Source organism: Lachancea lanzarotensis, scaffold LALA0S02, assembly GCF_000938715.1.
Source record: "Lachancea lanzarotensis genome assembly LALA0, scaffold LALA0S02, whole genome shotgun sequence".
NCBI classification, from domain to species: Eukaryota; Fungi; Ascomycota; class Saccharomycetes; order Saccharomycetales; family Saccharomycetaceae; genus Lachancea; species Lachancea lanzarotensis.
Window position 1 is genome coordinate 690,695 of NW_019212880.1, and position 16,400 is coordinate 707,094.

At 45.0% G+C, this 16,400-nt stretch overlaps 4 protein-coding genes across 4 annotated transcripts; 2 read left to right on the forward strand and 2 right to left on the reverse strand.

The window, feature by feature from the left end:
* Window positions 1-38: 38 nt before the first annotated feature.
* On the reverse strand, window positions 39-701 carry RCF2 (LALA0S02e07646g1_1; the record flags this gene model as incomplete). The annotated part of the gene is made up of 1 exon (XM_022773897.1): window positions 39-701. The coding sequence occupies one exon, from the start codon at window positions 699-701 to the stop codon at window positions 39-41; it is 663 nt and encodes a 220-aa protein (XP_022627377.1).
* Window positions 702-2,248: 1,547 nt separating this feature from the next.
* Window positions 2,249-3,841, forward strand: RRT12 (LALA0S02e07668g1_1; the record flags this gene model as incomplete). The annotated part of the gene is made up of 1 exon (XM_022773898.1): window positions 2,249-3,841. One exon carries the CDS (start codon window positions 2,249-2,251, stop codon window positions 3,839-3,841), a length of 1,593 nt encoding a protein of 530 aa, XP_022627378.1.
* Window positions 3,842-4,292: 451 nt separating this feature from the next.
* TIM23 (LALA0S02e07690g1_1) lies at window positions 4,293-4,952 on the reverse strand (the record flags this gene model as incomplete). Its single annotated transcript, XM_022773900.1, has 1 exon — window positions 4,293-4,952. The coding sequence occupies one exon, from the start codon at window positions 4,950-4,952 to the stop codon at window positions 4,293-4,295; it is 660 nt and encodes a 219-aa protein (XP_022627379.1).
* Window positions 4,953-9,534: 4,582 nt separating this feature from the next.
* Window positions 9,535-16,230, forward strand: ACC1 (LALA0S02e07712g1_1; the record flags this gene model as incomplete). The annotated part of the gene is made up of 1 exon (XM_022773901.1): window positions 9,535-16,230. The coding sequence occupies one exon, from the start codon at window positions 9,535-9,537 to the stop codon at window positions 16,228-16,230; it is 6,696 nt and encodes a 2,231-aa protein (XP_022627380.1).
* Window positions 16,231-16,400: the final 170 nt, after the last annotated feature.

The window sequence follows — 16,400 nt, forward strand, 5'->3', positions numbered from 1 at the left end:
GCTGTAGAAGGCCGGCTGGCTTGGCTGGTTTTGCTGGCTTATTTGAAGATTTTGGCGTTGACACGGTCTTCGTTCGTGCGCTTGCCGGCTTTCTTCGCATTGGCCTCCTCTTCTTCAGCACGCTCCAGCACTTTTTCCCAACGACGAGACTCTTCGAGTCTGCGTGCATCTGGGTGTTGTTTTTCCTCATACATGGACAGTCCGATGGATCCCAGCAGCAACACAACGGTCACAGTCTGGGCATACATACGGGCCTGTACAGCTTTTTGCGTTTTGGTCATGATAGGGTCCCGGTCCACCAATTTCCAGGAACCGTACAGCGAAGCTGCCCATGCTGCAACGATGATTTTGTACTTGTTGCTGGACACACCTTCGATCAATTTTTCAGACCATGGCAGTTGTTTCCAGCGACGGTGGTCTTCCACAGCTGCGTTCGTTGTGGCATTGGAACCGTACATCTGTTGTTCGAACGCAGTCGACGCTTCTTCCGCACAAATCGAAGTCAGCAATGTGGGAGGCGTAATGAACATTGCAGTTTTTAGTGACCATGGCATCTTTGCTGGCCGGAAAGCTGGGAATCTCAAAGGTGCCAATTTGAAGATAAGTCCGGAGATGATCACTCCGGCCACGGCACCTTTCACACCACCGGAAAGTGTGTGGTAATGATGAGCTTCAATTTCTTCAGCTGTTAAGATCTTCATACTTATTTAAACACTATTCTAAGCTTCGCTTTAGCCACTTCAGAAGAATTTTGGATGATTTTTGACCAATTCGTTGATCAAATCGTTGATAACTTGTACTACCAGCTGCTGTAATCTATCGGTAAGTCCGTCTATTTATACAAATTTCTATAATATTATTCAAAATCTACACCGATGCCATTTAACACCGATCATATGCATTTTATGCCAATTCATACAACTTCGCAACTGGTTCAAATGTCTCTTGTATTATGTATGATTCACTGCAATTGTGTTGTACTTCGTATTCGTTTGTTCTGAGCTCTCTTACGCTTCTCTGCTGTAGCGATTTTTCATTGTCTTCGAGCGTCAAGTCCATCTCGTTCCGGTCTCTGTCGTTGTCTAACGCCGCATTAGACCACCCATACACACAAAGGAGTTCGTTTGACGATGAGTGAGTGAGTGAGTGATACTATCTTGCAAGAGGAATTTAAAAAGGGTCTGGGGCCTACATACTTCGATGTGTTGTCTGTATCGGTTGATGAATGGTAGAAATGGGTCAAAAACCGAAAAACCCCAGGTTTACTGGAACGCAAAGAAAAACAGAATAGTGGGAGCTTAGGGGACGGCTTATGGGGATGAATTGTTTTTACAAAGCTCAAATGGACTACCTGCAAGTCTCTTGGTGCGATAATAGTCACTGATTCTTGATAATGTTTTCCATACGAGAGGATGGAATATTCTTATTTTAAACACTGAATAAAACGTTTCAGTCCCCAATGCAGGTCCTGATTCCGGGGATTCACTGGGACTATATGCTCTTCTGGTATGTGCAGTGACGGAACACTGTAGGATGTTGACGTTCCTAGTAGTAGAATGTGGCATTGAGTGTGTGCGACACACACGTATGTAGTGACTTTTGACGGGACCCGGACTTAAGAGCCGTCGCGACGAACGAGACAAAAAAAAGAAAGAAAGAAGGAAAAAAAAAAGATTTAGTCACGTGCTTTAAAAGGTGTGATCAGCGTCAGATGGGAAAAAAGTGATGTGGGCTGTAAGGGACGTCATGTGATGCATGTTAATTTGGTGCACTTGAGCCTTTTTACTTGTCCATATTGTTGATACGTGTGAATTTTTGCGTACCGAAGTTAGACCAGATGCTTAACATACTTACGTGGAGCTTGAAGCGTCCAGGTACCACTTACATGATATTGTTGATTGTATCACGTGATCCTTTCCACTAGCTTCATTTCATGACCGCAACCGACAATGACGGGGCTGCCAGTGCTCAGCAGTTGATTAAGATAGTGTCCAAGTTTTCCGTTCCTTCCATTATTCCACCCATTGCAACATAGAGCTGTAATTTCCACTTAATTACCATCCTTCTACCCTACCACCCCTCCACCCAGACACCCGCGCCAGTAAATCTTGGTCTCGACAGTGTCAGCGTCACAGTGTTTCCCATGAATCTGTGGTCCTCCTATAAAAGCCAATGGCACACATAGAACGAATGTCTCTCCAAGCTTCTTACCATTTCTCCTCAAATACTCTTCTCAACCAGCCACGACATGAAAATCTCGCAACTGGTTACCGGTGTAACAGCAACCTTAACGCTCGTCGAAGCAGAGGAATTCCTCATTCGATTGAAAGCACCAAAGACTTTGGCCAAGATAATCGAGAATAAATTCAACGATGATTTCTTCAACGTGTTCACAGAAGGTAAAATTCTAAAGACTTTCTCGTTCGGTAAATTTGAAGGGTTCACCGTCGATTTCCCAACAACCTCCATTGCGAAACTCCGCAAGAATCCCCTGATCGCTGACATTGTGCCCAACGTCGAGTTCAATGTGTTTGACGGTGATTTGCCCGAAGAGGGCCCGGAGTTCGGTGATGATGAAAATGAGAAAGACGATGACAGCGAGGAGGACGATACAGAGGAAAATGAGGACGAAAACGATGATGAAGGTGAAGATGAGGACGAAGACGACGATGACTTCGATGAAGAAGATGACGATGAGCTGAGTGACATTAGGACTCAGAAATTTTCTCCCAGACATCTTGCCAGGATTTCTCGCAGATCTGCATTGCCGTACAATCCTAACGACCTTGACGTTGCCGCCTCCAATTTCAGCTACTACTTTGACAAAAACTATTTGGGAACTTGTGTCAACGCCTATGTCATTGACACTGGTATCCACAAGGAGCATAAGGAGTTTGGAGGTAGAGCCAAGTTTGGAGCAGATCTCGTGGGAGAAGGACCTGGAGATCTCAATGGCCATGGAACGCACGTTGCTGGTTTGATTGGATCAAAGACGTTTGGAGTTGCAAAGGACGTCACATTGATCGAGGTCAAAGCCTTGAATGCTAAAGGTCAAGGTAACTTGACTTCCGTCATTAGCGCCATTGAATTTGCAGTAAATCACTGTCGAGAAAGCAAACGAGGATGCGTAGCGAACTTGAGTCTGGGGTCGTTCAGAAATTCTGTTTTGAATCAAGCAGTGGAAGCAGCTCTAGAAGCAGGTGTGGTTATTGTTGTGGCAGCCGGTAATTCTAATGCCAATGCATGCTGGAGCAGTCCAGCTTCTTCCTTATCAGCCCTTACCGTTGGCGCATTTGATGACAGAACTGACACCATTGCCAGATTTTCAAATTGGGGCAATTGTGTAGATATTTTTGCACCAGGTGTCAAGGTTTATTCTCTGGCAAACAAATCACCTTTTGCTCCAGTGGCATACTCTGGCACTTCTATGGCTTCACCCATTGTTTCAGGAATGGCTGCTTTACTTTTGGATAGCGGAGTGCATCCACTCGATGTAAAATCAGGAATTATAGAATTGGCAACAGACTCTATTTTCCACAAGAGAAGCTTGCTTTTCAAACCTGGCACCCCAAATAGAGTTTTGTTTACTGGGGTCGACAAGCAAGACGATTTTTTCGAGGATGCAGTATATCCTGGAATTGACATTGACCAGTTGGTAAACGATTTGGCAAACTACAATAAAGATGGCCACGTAGCAGAGGACGATGCGACTTTGCCATTGGGTGAAATAAAGCTCAACAAGAGAGCCCACGTTACAACTTTAAAGCCATTCATGAAACCGATTTATGCCACAACTGCTGCTGAGGAACCTGCATGCACTACTTACAGTGCGGCGGACTAAGTCATTAATGTAACAGGCTTCAATTACTTTATGTACAAGTTAGTGCAGTTATAATCACAGAGATCGGAGGGTCAGACATGGAAAAGCCCAATACGGTTGATTTTTCGCGGAGGGGAAGTAATTCACTCCGGGCTTTTAGCCCACAGCCAGCATGCGTAGTGTACAATGACGTAAAAATCGTGCCCCGGTTTCTTTATGCAATGGGGAAGGCTTTGAGGGATGATAATAGAGTGGAAAACACATACACTGTTGGAAAATCACGAGCAGAAGCGTAAGGCTCGTTCCCAAGACAGCGGGTAAGGGCAATAATTATGCACGTTGGGGCCCAAAAGTCATTTTTGAAAAAAGATTGATTCCCTGGTGACGGATTCTTTTTTATGCCCTCTTGTCGTACAGGGCGGATGGGTAGCTCTTATCCTTCTTGTTCTTCTTCTTCTTTTTCTTCTTCTTCTTACAACAAGACAGACTTGAGGCCACACCAGCCGGCAGCGGCCACTGCCATCATACCAGAGGCATAACCCATGGGTTTGAGGCCCTTGGACGATTTGAAAATAGCGCCGGTTACAGCGCCGGCCACCACCGAGTTAGCCGAGTCGTGCTTGCCCCTCAACGCGTCGATTGACGAGTTGATGAGGTTGTATGTAAGAGTCAAGACACCGGCGTTGTTACCGATGAAAGGGCCTCTTCTAGTGATGTGGTTCAGCACCGTGTTGAGTTGCAATTTGCCCGGACTGTTTGGAGGGATGTTTTTCAGACCTTCAAAAAACCCGTACGAGCCACCGAGACCCAAACCCGTCAGATACACGGCACCGGTACCGTAACAAAGATCATCGGTCCATCCTCTGGATGGAATCAAGCTTTTGGATCCCTCCATCGTTGACAACTGTTCTTCTTCCAAGTCCAAATATTCCACGCCTCTCTCTAGCCCCGCCAACGGGTGCAATCTCGATGTGTCTAGAGCCCCTGGGGTCGAAATAATGCTCGAAACATTTGTTACCTGGCTGGGGTCGAACCCTAACGAGTTCTGCGAATCCTGCGATTTTGAATCGTTTGGAAAGCTCTCTTCGGCCCCAGACGTTTGTGATTTGCGTCCACCAAATAACCACGACATTCTTGGACTTTAAACGGATTGGTTTTATGGTTGAATCACCCGCTTCACCGCTTTCAAATTGACTATTCTGTCGTTAAAACGAGCTGAATTGATTGATGGATGAGAGTTGAGTTCGAGTCTAGTTTTCTCAATTACATTAAAATTTTTCCAGGACAGTAGTAAAAGTAGTACTGAAGTAATATACGGGAAAACTGGAAGTAACGTGATCGTGAGAGGTCACGTGTGTAAAGTGGGAAGTTGACATATGCAACGCCGTAGCTCAGAGGAGCGTTGTAGAAAGTGTAGTAGCTGAAGAATTGGCGATGTTTTCGGTTTTGAGTATGTGGAGATAAAGAGGGGAGGGAGAGGAAAAGAAAGAGGGATAGAAAAATGGGTTTCGTATGTAGTGATTTGGATCTTAGCAGCAAACTCATTGAAAAGCGAGCTACGTATGTGAGGCGTTGGGAGCGAGAAGTCGGACCTTTGTTTTGTGGATTTGGGATTCACGTAACTGGCTTCTACGTGGGGTAAATGTTTTGTCACGTGAATGGTGTCAGTAAATAAAACGGTGATTTGCAGATGGTCTAGTGAACTCATGGAATATGGTATATATTGAGGCTTGACTACGTCAGCAGTGTCTGAGTTATTGATCTGCTTAGTTTGCTCGGTCATAATTTGTTCTCTGTTGAATAGTAATGGTCTATAGGATCTATTTATCTCTCCGTAGTGTCTTTAGTATAAGCGGGATGATCTTATGGAGTGTATAAGACGTCCCTTCTTATACAAATTCCTGGAAATGTTCCGTCGTCAACGGATGAAAAAATCTTCAAGCATTCCGGGTGCAATTTGGTGGAAATGGTCTGATCCGGAAGCTATACGAGCGCTGTAAGTGGTGCCACTTGGTCCGATTGACCTCGTTCTTGTTAGATCGATGGTTGTTCTAGGTTCTTGTTATTTGTGACGCAGTCGTCTTGTCACGTGCTTGCGATCACTTTGTCACATTTCTGACGCTAGACGGACAGAGGTTCTTACACTCTCTGGTTACGCAATTGACACTATCCCATATAGTCCATCAATTCCAACAGTACAATGATCCAATCAACTTCCAAACTCAAGACCTGTGCACTTTCNTAAAGTTCCAAAAACACAGGAGTAGGTAGAAGATACCATGTTGGCCGGCTCTGAGATGTACGAAAGTATCGGGTTCTCACATTGACCACAAGATGATCAGAATTGACAAAATAATTCAGCAATTTCAGCAATTTCTAACAAAAAATGGGTCTTCGAACGCGTTGTCAGATTCCAATGCTGTGGCTCAAGAACTTGAAGTTGAGGGTCCCCAGTAAAGCTTACCTCGACACCGTTATGTTTTGGATTGAAAGCTACCAGATTATTGAATTCTTACTCCCTCACTCTGTACGGTAAAGACGTTTTCAAGAGTACTGAGGCGCAACCTTAGTCTCGCACGGACCATGAGATGAGGTTCTGATACTTGTGTGAGTCTTTGCAAGATAAACGTCCTATAGCTTGGTAATTCTATCCATTATTCTAAGATGCAGAGTGTTGTTTTATTGAGTTAGAGTCATCTCTCTATGGTGCATTTAGCATAAGCGATATGAGCTTGTAGGCTGGAAAAGTAATATACCTTTCTTGGAAATGTTCCTTCACAAGCGGGTGTTCCGGGTGCGATTACGTCAATGGATTGCTACCGGAGTGATAGTATCGCCACAAGTGGTGCTACTCAGTACAAAAAACGTCATTCCGGTAAGATCGGTAGCTATTCTAAACTCTTTGACTATTTCGTAAATTCTGTCGCTGTCATTGCGTCACGTGTATGTGATCGCTCTGTCATGGATCTGGCGCTAAGAAGACAGAGGTTTCGACAAAAAGTCCCCCCAGAAAACGAAGGCAAGTCGAGTCAGCAAAGAAGACAAATCATACTTTTCAGCACGGAGAGTCACTATTCCCCATAGCGCAAGACGAGAGCGCTTGTGACGAATCTGCCAAATCTGACTTTCAACACGGATCTATCACTGTATACGTGTGCTCAATGGTAGCTTCAAGCGTCCGGGTCTTCATTTTTACACGCTGATGTTCATATATCTTTGAGTTATTTGATAGATTGACTGGCTCATGTTACTCTGTGGCTTCTTATTTCAACTTCATTTTACTCGCCGGACGTAAGCTCTCCCATTAGTAGATTGGTCGCTATGTTTTCCCACTCTATGGGAATGCCGTCCATTAGCCGATGTTGAAACGCTTCACCTTCGTGCTATTCAAACGAGTGAGTTCGTGATTTGTCAAAGTGGTGGTCACGTGACTAATGATTTCCCAGTAGCAGTTCTAGCTATGGGGCTGCCACCTAGCAATTATGTTCAAGCACCAATCGAAATTTGGGTCCACAACAACTCATTTTGTAGCTGCTTAACACATCGGAGTTCGTAGCGGCCATATAAAAGTTTGCGTCCAGTGCTTGAGAATATAAATTTGACAATAAATTTGTGGAAAAATCAGGATCTCGATCCTGGGCTTTCCAAACCCATAGTCCCAGCCTCTTATTCTTCCTCATGATCCAAATGGCCTCAAATTACCAGCATCTTTGAGGGTAAAGAATGGTTTTGTACCTTTGTCACGTGATCATGTTTGTACACGCGATACCTGAGATCTCTAATGTACCTACGATGCAAACAAGCTCTGCATGATAATACTTGGCGCTCTGGAAATTGAACTACGACGAACAAGATATCTACAATGAAACAGACACCCAGGCTGAAATGGTTCACTTCTCACAAGGCTCAACCCGCTATTTACGATCCAGTAGCCATGAGATCTCCCGCTATGCCTCTTTCGATGCCAGCAAACACTCAATGTCGTGTAATTCCAATTTAAAGATTATGTCAATATACATGTCATTTCGTATCTTTCTGGCTCTAACGTCACGAACACACTACTCGGAAAGCACATTTAAGAACCGCGTCAAGACAAGTGACTACACACCATTAATGCTTCAAAAAAAAGCAGTCTACAAGCCCTCAAACCAGTAGAAATACCTTACATAGCTCTCTCACATGACTCACCAACCTGGCCTAGTGTACTGCTTGCAGTTTGGCAGTTACCGCCGGGCCAATCGGCCCGTTGAATAACTTACGATCTCTGCTTTCAATTGGCAGTTGTTGAGCTCTCGACCTTTGTGGGTTTGATGCCCTTGTCACTCTCAGAATGGTTGCTGTATGCTTTACTCTTTCCAATTGTTCACTAGTGTGTTCCTCGCTGTCCGGCGCTACCCAACATAGGTGACATCACCATAAGCTCTCTTTACCCTTCTCTTCCGTCACTTCTTAGAAACCCGCGCACAATTCGGCCCTGTCAAGGTATTTTCCCAACAAAAATTCCGATGTTGGAACGAAATACCAAATTTTGAGTGAGAGGCCCATCGAGCCTACGGTCACATGATCTTTCTGCCTGGAGTCACGTGTATCCTCCCATTTACGCACTCTCATAGGGTTTTCCAACAAAACGTCGTTTTTCTGTTCCAATTTATTTAGGGGGCAGGCCGAGCCCGAGACGAGCTGCCCAGAAACAGCCGCAGGACTCACGTGCCGATGGGCTTCTCAACGCCTAAAGTGATGTAGCCCCTGTTTTTGTGGCACACTATCCCGCGAGAGAGGGGAAAAAAAAACCTGGGTATATAAATAAGACGGGAGGGTGGGCCAATTCGACATGGGCGGCTTGTACTTTTTCCTTTCAGATCCTCGCAAAACTCAAGCCATTGAACTTCACAAACGCCTTCTCTGTAAGCTAGTCACGATCAAAAGAGCAGTGGTATACTCTTTTTTTCACCAGACACACGCGTTTTTTTTTTAACTCAGAAAGTTTAGTTTCAGTGAATATCAGTAACGACGCCATAGCAGGTCCTTGGCACGTTTGTTTAGGTATGTTCAGCGCAAGAGGAAAATGTGGGAATTGGTTTCGAGGAGTTTTGGGCAGTTCAATTGGAAGACAGACAGACGCACCAAATCACCTCGTACGTCGATCGGCGGCTGTTTCTTGTATCACGTTGCGTCCGTACACTGTGATCAATGTTTTTTTCAAAACACTTTAATTTTTTTTTTTTTTTTATTTTTTTGGGCCCCCCCTTCCTGTGTTCAATTTGTTGGTTTTGGGTAGGCAGTAGCGTTTCGCGGCGGTTCACTGCTCTGCGGGCCCAACAAAAATTACAAAATTTTGGTGGAATAATGATTATGCCATGCCACCTTAAAAAAAAAAAAAGGTACACCCTACAACGCGGTAAAGGTGGCCCTACCTCGACATTCGGGCAGTTCTCCAGCACTACACGCTTCCACAACTGTTTCGCTCTCTCTTTCTATCCCACAATTCGGTGGTTTTGTCATCTTTTACACGATTCCCCAGCCTTAAAGGACGCTTTACTAACTTCTTTCCTCGCAGCAGCAACTATAACATATACGGTAGAACCCACAGACTCGTGTCTGTTGTACTGAAAACTAGCCGTTTCCCATTCAATTTCGCTTTTCATCGCCGCTCCGTTTGCAATCCGTTCTTCGCAAGGCAATTCCCCCGTTATTTAACTATCCAGCGCACCATAATGAGCGAAGAAAGCCTGTCAGAAGTTGCCGCTTCCCAAAAGGAGCAATACGAGACCACAGATTACACTTCGCAGCATCGTAAACTCTCCCCAAATTTTTTGGGTCTAAACACCATCGATAAAGCTGAAGATTCGCCCTTAAAGGATCTTGTCAAATCTCATGGCGGTCACACCGTTATATCCAAAGTCCTCATAGCCAACAACGGTATCGCGGCCGTAAAAGAGATCCGTTCTGTACGCAAATGGGCCTACGAAACATTTGGAAATGAACGTGCAGTTCAGTTTGTCGCAATGGCCACCCCAGAAGATCTCGAGGCCAATGCAGAATATTTGCGTATGGCGGACCAATACGTCGAAGTTCCCGGCGGAACCAACAACAATAACTACGCCAATGTCGATCTAATTGTCGAAATCGCTGAAAGAGCAGATGTTGACGCTGTGTGGGCCGGATGGGGTCACGCATCTGAAAATCCATTGTTGCCTGAAAAATTGGCAAGTTCTCCCCGTAAAATCATCTTCATCGGTCCTCCTGGTAATGCGATGAGGTCCCTTGGAGACAAAATCTCATCCACTATTGTGGCTCAACACGCCAAAGTTCCATGTATCCCATGGTCTGGTACCGGTGTCGATGAAGTTTACTTGGACGAAGCTAGTGGGCTAGTTTCGGTTCAAGATGATGTTTATCAAAAGGGTTGCTGCGACTCTCCTGAGGATGGGTTAGCCAAGGCCAAAAAAATTGGTTTCCCTGTCATGGTTAAAGCTTCCGAAGGTGGTGGTGGTAAAGGTATTAGAAAAGTGGAGAGAGAACAAGACTTTATCGCTCTATACAAGCAAGCCGCCAATGAAATCCCCGGTTCTCCAATCTTTATCATGAAATTGGCCGGAAAAGCTCGTCACTTGGAAGTACAGCTGTTGGCCGATCAATACGGAACAAATATATCTTTATTTGGTCGTGATTGTTCGGTTCAAAGACGTCACCAAAAGATTATAGAAGAAGCTCCCGTTACCATCGCCAGACCTGATACTTTCACAGAAATGGAGAAATCTGCTGTGAGACTCGGTAAACTGGTTGGTTACGTATCTGCAGGTACCGTGGAATACTTGTACTCTCATGATGATGATAAATTTTACTTCTTGGAATTGAACCCAAGATTGCAAGTCGAGCATCCAACAACTGAAATGGTGACTGGTGTTAATCTTCCCGCTGCTCAACTTCAAATTGCTATGGGTATTCCAATGCATAGAATCAGAGACATTAGACTACTTTACGGAGTTGATCCACATACTGCCGGTGAAATTGACTTTGATTTCAGTTCGGAAGGGTCTCTCCAAACCCAAAGAAAGCCCATTCCAAAGGGTCACTGTACTGCGTGCCGTATCACATCTGAAGATCCAAATGAGGGGTTTAAACCTTCCGGTGGTTCATTGCATGAATTGAACTTCCGTTCCTCGTCTAATGTATGGGGTTATTTCTCCGTTTCTAGTAGCGGTGGTATACATTCCTTCTCGGATTCGCAGTTTGGGCATATTTTCGCATTTGGTGAGAATAGACAAGCATCAAGGAAACACATGGTTGTGGCCTTGAAAGAGCTTTCGATCAGAGGTGACTTTAGAACTACAGTTGAATACCTTATCAAGCTTTTAGAGACGGAAGATTTTGAAGGTAACTCCATTACTACAGGTTGGTTAGATGACCTCATTTCTCAGAAGATGACCGCTGAAAAGCCTGATTCTACGCTAGCTGTCATTTGTGGAGCTGCAACCAAGGTTTTCATCGCATCTGAAAATGGTCGTAAGGCTTTTGTTACCAGCCTCCAGAAAGGACAAATTCCTCACAAATCCCTCCTTCAGACCATGTACCCTGTTGAATTTATTCATGAAGGTAAAAGATACAAGTTTACCGTAGCCAAATCAGCCGACGATCGTTACACTTTATTTATCAACGGTTCCAAGTGTGAGGTTGGCGTTCGTAAGTTGTCTGATGGCGGACTGTTGATTGCTGTAGGTGGTAAATCACACACGATCTACTGGAAGGAGGAAGTCTCTGCCACCAGATTGTCGGTGGACTCTATGACTACTTTGCTTGAGGTTGAAAATGATCCTACTCAGCTCCGCACTCCTTCCCCCGGTAAGCTTGTCAAATTTTTGGTCGAGAATGGTGAGCACGTCGCAGCAGGTCAGCCTTACGCTGAAGTTGAGGTCATGAAAATGCAAATGCCTTTGATTTCTCAGGAAAGTGGTGTGGTTCAACTTTTGAAGCAACCAGGATCTACTGTATCTGCTGGAGACATCCTCGCTATCCTTGCTCTTGACGACCCAACGAAGGTTAAACACGCACTACCCTTTGAAGGTCTTCTACCTGACATGGGAGCTCCAATCGTCGAAGGTACTAAGCCTGCTCATAAGTTCAAATCGCTTGTATCAACCCTGGAAAATATTCTGAATGGTTATGATAATCAAGTCATCATGAATGCCTCTTTGCAGCAGTTGATTGAAGTCTTGAGAAATCCACAGCTTCCTTATTCGGAGTGGAAGATGCAATCCTCCGCACTACACTCTAGATTGCCTATCAAGCTCGATGAACAATTGGAACAGCTTGTTCATCGCTCCCTGGCAAGAAAAGCACAGTTTCCTTCTACCCAGTTAGGCAAAATGCTTGAAAAGGCCTTGAGCGAATCGGATGATGCTCTTTTCGGCACGGTCATTGAGCCTTTACTAGATATCACCACCCGTTACTCAAATGGTTTGGAAGCTCATGAGCATTCTGTCTTCGTTAAGTTTTTACAGAACTATTACCAGGTTGAAAAACTCTTCAGTGGTTCTAACGTTAGGGAAGAAGATGTTATTTTGAAGCTACGTGACGAGAACTCTGAAAACCTGGACAATGTTGTAGTGACAGTTTTGTCACACTCGCGCGTTTTGGCGAAGAACAGCTTGATTTTGGCCATCTTAAGACATTATCAGCCTTTGTGCAAAATGTCATCTGAAGTTTCATCTTTGATTGCAGAACCCTTGAAACAAATTGTTGAACTTGAATCCAAGACCACGGCAAAGGTTGCACTTCAGGCAAGGGAAATCCTAATCCAGGCTGCTTTACCCTCGGTCAGGGAAAGGACTGATCAAATTGAGCACATCTTGAGAAGCTCAGTGGTCAAGGCAGCTTATGGTGCTTTTGATAACAAGCGCGCTGACCCAGACTTGGAGGTTTTGAAGGATCTTATTGACTCCAACTATGTCGTCTTTGATGTTCTCACCCAATTTTTGACTCACCGCGACGCATCCGTGGCTGCTGCAGCAGCAGAGGTCTACATCCGTCGTGCATACAGAGCTTACACGATCGGTGATTTGAAACACTTCAGCAATGCGAACAATGCTGTCGTTGAATGGAAATTCCAGTTACCATCTGCCGCTTTTGCGTCTGTTCCTCAAGTCAAAAGTAAGATGGGTATGCACAGGGCAATCTCCGTATCAGACCTGACTTATATTTCTGAGGGCGACAACCAGCCTTTGAGGACCGGTATCTTGGTCGCTTCCAAGCATTTGGATGACGTTGATGATGGACTTTCTAAAGGTCTGCAAAGAATTCCTCACTACCAAGCCAATCATAATGGACCCGTTCCGGACAGGTCAGGTAACAATGCTACGCTAAGCAATATTGCCAATGTCACAGTTTCTTCCACAGATGGATTCGACTCAGAAGAGGACGTTTTGACAAGATTGAGAGAGATTTTAGACATCAACAGGCAGCATCTCGTCGATGCCTCAATTCGCCGCATCACCTTCGTTTTTGGATATAACGATGGCACTTATCCAAAGTATTACACTTTCAGAGGTCCAGGTTACGTTGAGGATGAAACTATTCGTCATATCGAGCCCGCACTAGCTTTCCAACTTGAACTTGGAAGAATGTCCAATTTCAACATTAAGCAGATCTTCACTGAGAACAGAAATATTCATGTCTACGAAGCGACCGGTAAGAACTCCGCTGTCGACAAGAGATTCTTCACTAGAGGAATAATCAGAACTGGTCGTATCAGCGATGATATCACTATTCAAGAGTATCTAACATCTGAAGCGAATCGCTTGATGAGTAATATCCTTGACAACTTGGAAGTCATTGATACTTCAAACTCTGATTTGAACCACATATTCATCCACTTTTCCGCTGTTTTCGACGTTTCGTTTGAAGATGTGGAGGCTGCTTTCGGAGGCTTCCTGGAGAGATTTGGCAAAAGACTACTGAGGTTGCGTGTCGCAGCCGCCGAGATTCGTATCATAATTAAGGATCCTCAAACTGGCGCCCCAATTCCATTGAGAGCTTTGATCAACAATGTTTCAGGTTACGTCGTTAAGACTGAATTGTACACCGAAGTCAAAAACGCCCAAGGTGAATGGGTTTTCAAGTCTCTAGACAAACCGGGCTCTATGCACTTAAGACCTATCGCAACCCCATACCCAGCCAAGGAGTCTTTACAGCCAAAGCGCTACAAAGCTCACTTAATGGGTACCACCTACGTTTATGATTTCCCTGAACTATTCCGCCAGGCTACCGTCTCGCAATGGAAGAAAATCTCTCCAAAGACCAAGCTTGCAGATGATTTCTTCATCGCTAATGAGCTGATTGAAGAAGAGGATGGAGAGTTGACGGAGATTGATCGTGAGGCTGGCGCTAACACAATTGGCATGGTCGCCTTCAAGGTGACTGTTCGGACTCCTGAATACCCACGCGGTCGTCAATTTGTGATTGTTGCCAACGATATAACGTACAAGATTGGTTCTTTCGGTCCTCAGGAGGACGCCTTTTTCAACAAGGTTACAGAGTACGCTAGAAAGCGTGGTATTCCAAGAATCTACCTATCAGCCAACTCTGGTGCCAGAATTGGAATTGCTGAGGAACTTGTGCCTTTATTCAAAGTTGCTTGGAATGACCCAGAAAATCCAGCCAAGGGCTTCCAATATCTGTACATGACTTCTGAAGGTCTGGCTGAGCTGAAGACACAGCGTAAGGAGAATTCCGTGGTTACGGAGCGTGTTGTTGAAGAGGGTGAAGAACGCCATGTCATTAAAGCGGTCATTGGAGCTGACGACGGATTGGGAGTTGAATGTTTGAAGGGGTCTGGTTTAATTGCTGGTGCCACTTCTAGGGCCTACAAGGACATTTTCACTATCACTCTTGTTACCTGCAGATCTGTGGGTATTGGTGCCTACTTGGTCAGACTAGGTCAGAGAGCGATTCAAATTGAGGGTCAACCTATCATTTTAACTGGTGCCCCAGCAATCAACAAGCTCTTAGGTAGCGAAGTTTATTCTTCGAACTTGCAACTCGGCGGTACTCAAATCATGTACAATAACGGTGTGTCTCATTTAACAGCCCAGGATGATCTGGCCGGTGTTGAAAAGATCATGGACTGGTTATCATATGTGCCTGCTAAGCGCGACATGCCTGTGCCTATTTTGGAAAATGATGACAAGTGGGACAGAGAAATTGACTTCACTCCCTCGACTGAACAACCATACGACGTCAGATGGCTGATTGAAGGTCGCGACACCGAAAACGGTTTCGAATACGGTCTCTTCGACAAAGGTTCCTTTCAAGAAACTCTTTCTGGATGGGCCAAGGGTGTTGTTGTTGGTAGAGCTCGTTTGGGTGGTATTCCACTTGGTGTCATCAGTGTTGAAACCAGAATGGTGGAGAATATGATACCAGCTGACCCTGCCAACCCAGCGTCTACCGAATCCTTGATTCAAGAAGCCGGTCAAGTCTGGTATCCAAACTCTGCTTTCAAGACAGCTCAAGCAATCAACGATTTCAACTATGGTGAGCAGCTACCTTTGATGATCCTGGCTAATTGGAGAGGTTTCTCCGGTGGTCAGCGTGATATGTACAACGAAGTGTTGAAGTATGGATCTTTCATTGTCGACGCTTTGGTGGACTACAAACAACCTATCTTTACCTACATTCCACCAACTGGTGAATTGCGTGGTGGTTCCTGGGTTGTGGTTGATCCAACCATTAACTCGGAGCAGATGGAAATGTACGCTGATATCAACTCTAGAGCAGGTGTTCTTGAACCTGAAGGAATGGTTGGTATCAAATACCGTAGGGAGAAGTTGCTGGCAACCATGGCTAGACTAGATCCTACCTACAAGGACTTGAAGAGCCAATTAGAAGGCTCGAACATAACCCCAGAGAAGCACCAAGAGCTTTCTGTCAAGCTAGCTGCCCGCGAGAAAGTGTTGATGCCGATCTATCACCAAATTTCTGTTCAGTTCGCCGATTTGCACGACAGAAGCGGTCGTATGACTGCGAAGGGCGTCATTAGTAAGGAGTTGGATTGGCCTCAAGCCCGTCGTTTCTTCTTCTGGAGACTAAGAAGAAGACTCAACGAGGAATATTTGGTCAAGAGACTGAACGCGGAACTACCAAACGCACAAAGACTTGAAAAAATTGCCAGACTCAGCTCATGGTACCCTGCCTCTGTTGACAGAGACGATGACAGAGTCGTTGCCACATGGATTGAGGAGAATTACAGCCTATTAGAGGATCGCCTAAAGGGTTTGAGAATGGAATCTTTTGCCCAGAATCTGGCCAAATCTATCAGAAACGATCACGAAAACACCATCAATGGTTTGAGTGAAGTACTAAAACTTCTGGCGGCTGATGACAAAGAGAAAATCTTGAACAGTTTGAAATAATTTCTTTGAAGTAAAGAGGAAGCTTATACCACGTTGCTATCCTGTGCAAGAAAAGAAAGGAACGAATCTGTTTGTCTCACTAGGGAATACTTTGGACAGACTACATCGACCGCTGAAGCGTTGAGTTGCTGTTTCTAAAGTTGAGGCTAGTTTTATCATGATACTGGGAG